Raw genomic sequence first — 9380 nt, forward strand, 5'->3', positions numbered from 1 at the left:
TCCGGTTTTGATTTTATGACCCTTCAAAGACCCGCTGCACTGATGCTGCTGCGCTGCTGTTTTTTTAAGATGGCTGCTCAAAAGCAGGAAGCACCAACATGCCCACACAATGCAGACAAGGTAGGTACACTAGACAAAAGTCTTGGGACACTTCAGACTAAAAGTAGACAAAAGTATTGGGACACTTAGGACTAGCACCTGCCAAATACGCGGGCCCGACCAATGCTGCTTGCAGCTTTAATTTAAGCTTGTAGTTGCCAGGCCGTCTGTCTGGCGACATTATCTACGTATCTTACCCCTGACCATTGGCGTTGTTAGGCCTATTTTAGGGGGGCTGAAGCCCCCCTAAAATATTCTTAAGGCCCCCTAAATAATTTGGTGTTTTTTTGTTTTGTTTTTTACAAATAAATGCCGACATATTCATTATAAAGTGGCCCAAATATGAGTTTAAATAAATAATCATATAACCTGTTATTATTCACTCAGTTTCCCCTCACTTAGTAGCGTAAGGTAGAGAGCCCCTTTAGTGCGTCGGTATCCAATCCATTCCACTTGTTCATATAGAAAATGCCCACATCGCTCAAATTCCAGTCTGCATTTTCTCTGCGACCTTGCTTGCGGTCCTGCAGGTGTACGAAGCACATTATCTTCCTTTACAATGAGTGAAGCTGCACAAAACCTTGTGTGTGCAATTGTAAATCATTTATTTTTTAAGTTTTGTGTTTCTTGTAGAATCTATATAAAGTAATAAAAATAAGCCTATTGTTAAAATAATGAAAACATCATCATTAAATATATTTGTTTTATTGTATTGTTACATTAATAGCTGTTTTGTTATTATAGTATGGCTTGTTAAACATTTCATAGGATTTTCAGAGGGAGGAAAAACCAAGACATTTAATATAAAATGTAAAATGAATAAATACATAAAAAGAAAAAGAAAATATATGGTTAAAAGCCATCGTCCCGGGGAGCATTTCATTTCGTCCCGTGCATTTTTTTCAAATAATAATAATAACAATTAATAATTTCTAAGTCTTTGTTAGCCGTTTGTGAACTTTTGTGCTCGTGCGTAACATTCGCTCGCATCCTGTGCATCTCCTGGGGGCAAAGCCCCCCCTGTCCTTAAAAGCTAGTGACGCCCCTGCCCCTGACATTCTGGATTTGCTCTGTGCTGACTTATTTCACGCTTGTATTCCACGCCATACTTTTCATGCTTTTCACGTCACAGAAAGTGTACTTTTTCTTGTCCATAGTTTTTGTCTAAGTGGTTTTTGTTTCTTAGCCAAGTTTATCTCCGCGTTTGTTTGCACCTTTTTTTGTAGTTATAGTGTTGAAATAAATATGTACTCACCTTCACGCCATGTCCAGTCCAACTTTACTTGCAAAACCCTCACAGTCCACGTCTTGTCACTTTGTTGTTTTTTTGCAAATATTAGCTCATTTGGAATGCGATGCCTGCGACGTGTTTCAAAAAAGCTGGCACAAGTGGCAAAAAAGACTGAAAAAGCTCATCAAAGACTTATTTGGAACATCCCACAGGTGAACAGGCTAATTGGGAACAGGTGGGTGCCATGATTGGGTATAAAAGCAGCTTCCGTGAAATGCTCGGTCATTCACAAACAAGGACGGGGCGAGGGTCACCACTTTGTCAACAAATGCCTGAGCAAATTGTTTAAGAACAACATTTCTCAACAAGGAACTTAGGGATTTCACCATCTACGCTCCGTAATATCATCAAAAGGTTCAGAGAATCTGAAGAAATCACTGCACGTAAGTCATGATATTACGCACCTTGGATCCCTCAGGCATCAAAAAGCCACATCGGTGTGTAAAGGATATCACCACATGGGCTCAGGAACACTTCAGAAAACCACTGTCAATAACTACAGTTTGTCGCTACATCTGTAAATGCAAGTTAAAACTATACTATGCAAAGCCAAAGCCATTTATCAACAACACCCGGAAACGCTTCGCTGGGCCCGAGCTCATCTAAGATGGACTGATACAAAGTGGAAAAGTGTTCTGTGGTCTGACGAGTCCACATTTCAAATTGTTTTTGGAAACTGTGGAGCAAAGAGGAAAAGAAGCATGGGGACTGTTGTAGGGTGAAAGTGTAAAAGTCAGCATGTGTGATGGTATGGGGGTGTATTAGTGGCCAAGACATGGGTAACTTACACATCTGTGAAGGCACCATTAATGCTGAAAGGTACATACAGCTTTTGCCATCCAAGCAACGTTATCATGAACGCCCCTGCTTATTTCAGCAAGACAATGCCAAGCCACGTGTTACATCAACGTGGCTTCACAGTAAAAAGAGTGTGGGTACTAGACTGGCCTGCCTGTAGTCCAGACATTGAAAATGTGTGAAGGCTAAAATATGAGAAGGGAGACTGTTGAACAACTTAAGCTGTACATCAAGCAAGAATGGGAAAGAATTCCACTTCAAAAATGTGTCTCCTCAGTTCCCAAACCTTTACTGAGTGTTGTTAAAAGGAAAGGCCATGTAACACACTGGTAAAAATGCCTTTTTTGCAATGTGTTGTTGCCATTACATTCTAAGTTCATTATTATTTGCAGAAAATAAGAAAGTTTCTCAGAGTGAACATGAAATATCTTGTCTTTGCAGTCTATTCAATTGAATATACGTTGAAAAGAATTTGTTGTATTCTCTTTTTATTTACCATTTACACAACTTCATATATATATATATATATATATATATATATATATATATATATATATATATATATGTACATCCATAAATATATATTTATATATGTATATTTGTATATATGTAGAGAACAGCAGTATATATATATATATATATATATATATATATATATATATATATAATGTATATACATATATCCATATCTATCTATCTATCTATGTATATACATATATGTATATATTTACATATGTAAATATATACATATACAGTGTGTCTATATAGATACAAATGATATATATTCACATACATACATACTGTACATATACATATTGGTATATATATATATATATATATATATATATATATATATATATATATATATATATATATATATATATATATATATAAACATATATATAATGTTTAGCCTTTTTTCATGACTAAATTTGTACAGTATAAATGTGTAAATAATATAGTGATGTAAATCATACAACAACTTCTGATTCAAATCGATTCAATCGCTTCTGAATTGTAATAAAAAGGAACCATGACTCGTATACGAATCGTTTTTTTTAGGGCCCGCATGGCCCATTGCATAAGGACTCCCACAGGGAGTCCTTATGCAATGGGACATATGGACCTATTGAATTTGTAAGGTTTTATTCTTTCTTTATTATTATTCTTCCGCCGCCTCTTTGAGCACTAATTTGACCCACTTAACATGCTTCAAAACTCACCATATTTGACCCACCCATCAGGACCTGCGAAAATTGTCTTTTAATAAAAAAAAACGAACCCCAAAACTCAAAATTGCGCTCTAGCGCCCCCTAGGAAATAAAAACTAGACTGCCTGTAACTCCCACTAGGAAGGTCGGAGAGACATGAAACAAAAACCTCTATGTAGGTTTGACGTAGACCTAGTTTTCATAATTGTATATTTTCGGGCTAAAATCAACAGGAAGTTGGCAATTCCCCCTTCAAGACAAAAAAGTACTAAAAACAGTCACTTTTGCCTCTTTGAGCTGTAATTTGACCCCCTTAACATGCTTCAAAACTCACCAAACTGAACGCACACATCAGGACTGGCAAAAATTGCGATCTAATAAAAAACCTAACCCCAAATTTAAAAATTGCGCTCTAGAGCAATTTTTGAATAAAACGCAGAAAAAACTGCTCCTCGGAAGAAAAAAATGACAAAACTGCCTGTAACTCCCACTGGGAAAGTTGGAGAGACATGAAACAAAAACCTCTATGTAGGTCTCACTTAGACCTACATTTCATAAATTGACAACCCCCAGCAAAAATCAACAGAAAGTTTGCTATTCCCCCTTCAAAACAACATTTTTGTAAAAACCGGTCACCTTCCTTCAAAATCTATCTCCTCTGAGCGCGTTTGTCGTTTCGCCTTCAAACTAACACAGGAGAGAGATTGAACCCTTGTGTATAAAAGTATAGAACAGCTTTTTAATACCTGCTCCGGTTTTGATTTTATGACCCTTCAAAGACCCGCTGCACTGATGCTGCTGCGCTGCTGTTTTTTTAAGATGGCTGCTCAAAAGCAGGAAGCACCAACGTGCCCACACAATGCAGACAAGGTAGGTACACTAGACAAAAGTCTTGGGACACTTATGACTAAAAGTAGACAAAAGTATTGGGACACTTAGGACTAGCACCTGCCAAATACGCGGGCCCGACCAATGCTGCTTGCAGCTTTAATTTCCCCCAAGATCCCTAATAATTATACACTTTTTTTTTTGGGCATAATTTTTCATGAACAAATATAGACGTACTTATATTATCTCTATTCATTTAAATGTAATAATAGATGTTTATTTTTTATCATGTTTAAATCGATAAATACAATTGTTAATAAATGTTATTAATTGTGATTAAAAATTAAAAATGCAAACTTTAAATACACACAAAATGAAAACTAAATATGTTTCAAATGGTAAAACAAAAGCAATCATTTCCCAAAACAAAGAAAAGCATATCAGGTATAAGATGATCACATATTGAAATATAAGATTTGAAAGTAGAGTATTTCCATAATAAAATTATTTGTTGGCTTGCAACACGCTCACTTCACAAACAATTATAGTAAGCGTCCGTTTTGTTTCCAGCTATTTGAGAAAAGTCAACTCCTCCCTCAATCAAAGTCTTTCTTGTGGTCATATTTCCCATGATGCTCCTCTGCAGGCTCCTTCTACGCGCCTGCACACAAGTCCTGCATGGCTCGCTTCCTCAGATCTTCCAACGTCCCAGAATCCTCTCTGCCGCCTTGCTCCTTTCCTGACCACGCTTCCTCCTCTCCGCCCTCGGCGTACACGCCGTCGCGGCCGCCGCCTGGAGAGCGGATGGTCCTCTTCCACCCCCACCCCGGGCAGCCCCGGTACGGTCCCCTGGTGTCCGCCCACGCCGTCTACGCCCCGCTCTACGACAGCAGGAGAGCGTGGAGGCCTCAGGTGGGTCACCATCCCGCCGCCTACGGTACAGTCCGCCTCTACTTTCGCTTTCCTTTCTGTGGCAGTTGTACCACCGAGAGGACGCCCGGAGTAACTCGCTGCCACCGGAGGTGCTCCAGTCGTCCATCTACCAGCCCCCGCTCAGGGAGAGATTCAACTCGCTGGACAGCAACTACTGCTCTGGACCGGACCACCACACCGGACTGCACAGGGTGGGCACAATCATGCACACACACACAATTAGATTGAAAAACTAAAATATATATGTGGCGGTTGCCCTCCTGTGGGTTCTTCTGACACAAAGATCCTCTCGTGAGCCCGGTAGTCTGAGGTACGTGTCTGGTTACGGCTGCTGCTAATAAGGGCGACAAGCCCCAGCTGGGCAATCTACTCACCTGCCGCTGGCTTCGAGGCCGGCCCTTACACACCCAGCTCCATGGCCGGCCCGCAGGCCGCGCCCCCTTCCACAATATATATATATATAGAAATATAGAATACCAAGAAGCGCATATGCCAAATTTTCAAAGAGAACGGCCTACGGATCACGATTGAAGCCAACAAGAAAACCGTCAACTTCCTCGACGTCACTTTCAACCTGAGAAATAACAGCTACCAACCATTCACGAAATCCAACACAACACTCCAATACGTGCACCATGACAGCAACCACCCACCCACCACCACGAAAAGAATACCTACCGGAATTAATAAAAGGCTATCGATGCTGTCATCCAGCAAAGCTGAATTTGACCAAGCAACCCCCCCGTACCAAAAAGCCCTTGATGAAAGCGGATACAATTTCACCCTCACCTATGAACCCACGCCAGGAAACCAACCAAAAAAGAACAGAAAACGAAACAACATCATCTGGTACAACCCCCCATACAGCAAAAACGTCTCAACTATCATTGGCCACAAATTCCTCACTCTGATTGACAAACACTTTCCCAAAGACAACAACCTAAGAAAAGTATTCAACAAGAACAACATTAAATTGAGCTACAGCTGTATGAACAATATACGACAAATCATCTCAAACCACAACAAAACAATTGCAAATGAGCCGTCGGCCCCCGGACAGAGCGACCCCAAAGCCAACAAAGGCTGCAACTGCCGCAAGAAACCTGATTGCCCTCTCAACGGGGGGTGCTTACAAACATCAGTTGTTTACCAATCTAAGGTAACACGCAAGGACATTAACACATCCGACACATATGTAGGATTAACCGAGGGAGAGTTTAAAACCAGATGGAACAATCACAAGGCTTCTTTCAGGAACCAAAACCTGCGGAATACCACAGAACTCAGCAAACACATTTGGGACCTCAAAGACAATAATGTTGAATATTCAATAACATGGCAAATTCTTGCATCCAGCACACCTTACAATAGTGGTAATAAAAGATGCAACCTATGCTTGAAAGAGAAACTGTTTATTATTTACCGTCCAGACCTGTCATCCCTCAACAAGCGCAGCGAAATTGTATCAGCATGCCGCCACAGACGGAAACACCTCCTAGGTAACACATGAGCCAATCACCACGCCCCTACGCCAGCCTGTACCCACCCACTCTGTGTCCTATATAAACCATGGTATGTGAATGCTCCCATTAAAATCTCCTGATGATTGAGGGAACCCCCTCATGAAACAGGCCTGTAGAGATGAAGTAGTCTTGTGATTTTTTTTCCCACACATACATATATATATATATATATATATATATATATATATATATATATTGGGGCGGCATGGCGTAGTGGGTAGAGCAACCGTGCCAGAAACCTGAGGGTTGCAGGTTCGCTCCCCGCCTCTTACCATCCAAAAATCGCTGCCGTTGTGTCCTTGGGCAGGACACTTCACCCTTTGCCCCCGGTGCCACTCACACCGGTGAACTGAATGATGAATGATAGGTGGTGGTCGGAGGGGTCGTTGGCGCAAATTGCAGCCACGCTTCCGTCAGTCTACCCCAGGGCAGCTGTGGCTATGAAAGTAGCTTACCACCACCAGGTGTGAATGATTGATGGGTTCTACATGTAAAGCGACTTTGGGTACTTAGAAAAGCGCTATATAAATCCCAGTTATTATTATTATATATATAGCCTATTTTCCTTCGCTTTGAAACCTGCAGCTTTTAAAACGGTGCGTCTAATTTACGGACGTTTCTTTGCAAACCCCCCCGTAATGTTTTGTGTTCAAAAAAGAGTTTTCATAAAACACCGACAGGCACCACTGAAAAAATCAATCAATCAATCAATCAATGTTTATTTATATAGCCCTGAATCACAAGTGTCTCAAAGGGCTGCACAAGCCACAACGACATCCTCGGTACAAAGCCCACATAAGGGCAAGGAAAAACTCACCCCAGTGGGACGTCAATGTGAATGACTATGAGAAACCTTGGAGAGGACCGCATATGTGGGTAACCCCCGACCCCCCCCCCCCCCCCCGTCGAGTGGGTCTAACATAATATTGTGAGAGTCCAGTCCATAGTGGATCTAACATAATAGTAAGAGTCCAGTCCATAGTGGATCTAACATAATAGTAAGAGTCCAGTCCATAGTGGATCCAACATAATAGTAAGAGTCCAGTCCATAGTGGATCTAACATAATAGTAAGAGTCCAGTCCATAGTGGATCTAACATAATAGTGAGAGTCCAGTCCATAGTGGATCCAACATAATAGTAAGAGTCCAGTCCATAGTGGATCTAACATAATAGTGTGAGAGTCCAGTCCATAGTGGATCTAACATAATAGTGAGAGTCCAGTCCATAGTGGATCTAACATAATAGTGAGAGTCCAGTCCATAGTGGATCTAACATAATAGTGTGAGAGTCCAGTCCATAGTGGATCTAACATAATAGTGAGAGTCCAGTCCATAGTGGATCCAACATAATAGTGAGAGTCCAGTCCATAGTGGATCTAACATAATAGTGTGAGAGTCTAGTCCATAGTGGATCTAACATAATAGTGTGAGAGTCAAGTCCAGAGTGGATCTAACATAATAGTGAGAGTCCAGTCCATAGTGGATCTAACATAATAGTAAGAGTCCAGTCCATAGTGGATCTAACATAATAGTGAGAGTCCAGTCCATAGTGGATCTAACATAATAGTGAGAGTCCAGTCCATAGTGGATCTAACATAATAGTGTGAGAGTCCAGTCCATAGTGGATCCAACATAATAGTAAGAGTCCAGTCCATAGTGGATCTAACATAATAGTGTGAGAGTCCAGTCCATAGGGGATCTAACATAATAGTGAGAGTCCAGTCCATAGTGGATCTAACATAATAGTGTGAGAGTCTAGTCCATAGTGGATCTAACATAATAGTGTGAGAGTCAAGTCCAGAGTGGATCTAACATAATAGTGAGAGTCCAGTCCATAGTGGATCTAACATAATAGTGAGAGTCCAGTCCATAGTGGATCTAACATAATAGTGAGAGTCCAGTCCATAGTGGATCCAACATAATAGTAAGAGTCCAGTCCATAGTGGATCTAACATAATAGTAAGAGTCCAGTCCATAGTGGATCTAACATAATAGTGAGAGTCCAGTCCATAGTGGATCCAACATAATAGTAAGAGTCCAGTCCATAGTGGGGCCAGCAGGACACCATCCCGAGCGGAGACGGGTCAGCAGCGCAGAGATGTTCCCAGCCGATGCACAGGCGAGCGGTCCACCCCGGGTCCCGACTCTGGACAGCCAGCATTTCATCCATGGCCACCGGACCTGTGTGTCTCCCCCTCCACAAGGAAGAGGGGAGCAGAGGAGAAAAGAAAAGAAACGGCAGATCAACTGGTCTAACAGGGGGGCTATTTAAAGGCTAGAGTATACAAATGAGTTTTAAGATGGGACTTAAATGCTTCTACTGAGGTAGCATCTCTAATTGTTACCGGGAGGGCATTCCATAGTACTGGAGCCCCAATAGAAAACGCTCTATAGCCCGCAGACAAAAAAGACGTGTTGTTTGTGCTATGGCGCCATCTTTTGGACGAGTTCGCTCACTGCAGGTGCCGCATTGTCCTCCGGTTTTAGTGCTTTAAACCCGAAGTACACGTGCCGTTCCGTCTTCTAGCCGTCCATAGCGTTTCTACTCGTATGGATCCTTCATTCATGACTCCAAGCAACGTTTGTAAGTTTTACAATATAACTAAAACTATTCCGTGTGTGATGTCCGTAGGGGTGTTTTCATGCATATTTGTACGTTCCTCTGTAATCAAGCTGGCGTCGTGAGCATTAGCGGAT

General features: G+C 41.4%; 1 protein-coding gene across 3 annotated transcripts in view; it reads left to right on the forward strand.

The window, feature by feature from the left end:
* Positions 1-9380, forward strand: part of rc3h2 (ring finger and CCCH-type domains 2) — a 120432-nt gene that overhangs the window by 80341 nt on the left and 30711 nt on the right. For all 3 annotated transcript variants that reach the window (XM_061932123.2, XM_061932124.2, XM_061932125.1), the window contains exons 12-13: positions 4874-5139; positions 5205-5351. In XM_061932123.2, the coding sequence (XP_061788107.1) occupies positions 4874-5139; positions 5205-5351 (413 nt within the window). The remainder of the gene's footprint in view (positions 1-4873; positions 5140-5204; positions 5352-9380) is intronic.

Source organism: Nerophis lumbriciformis, linkage group LG39 (assembly GCF_033978685.3).
Source record: "Nerophis lumbriciformis linkage group LG39, RoL_Nlum_v2.1, whole genome shotgun sequence".
Classification (NCBI taxonomy): domain Eukaryota; kingdom Metazoa; phylum Chordata; class Actinopteri; order Syngnathiformes; family Syngnathidae; genus Nerophis; species Nerophis lumbriciformis.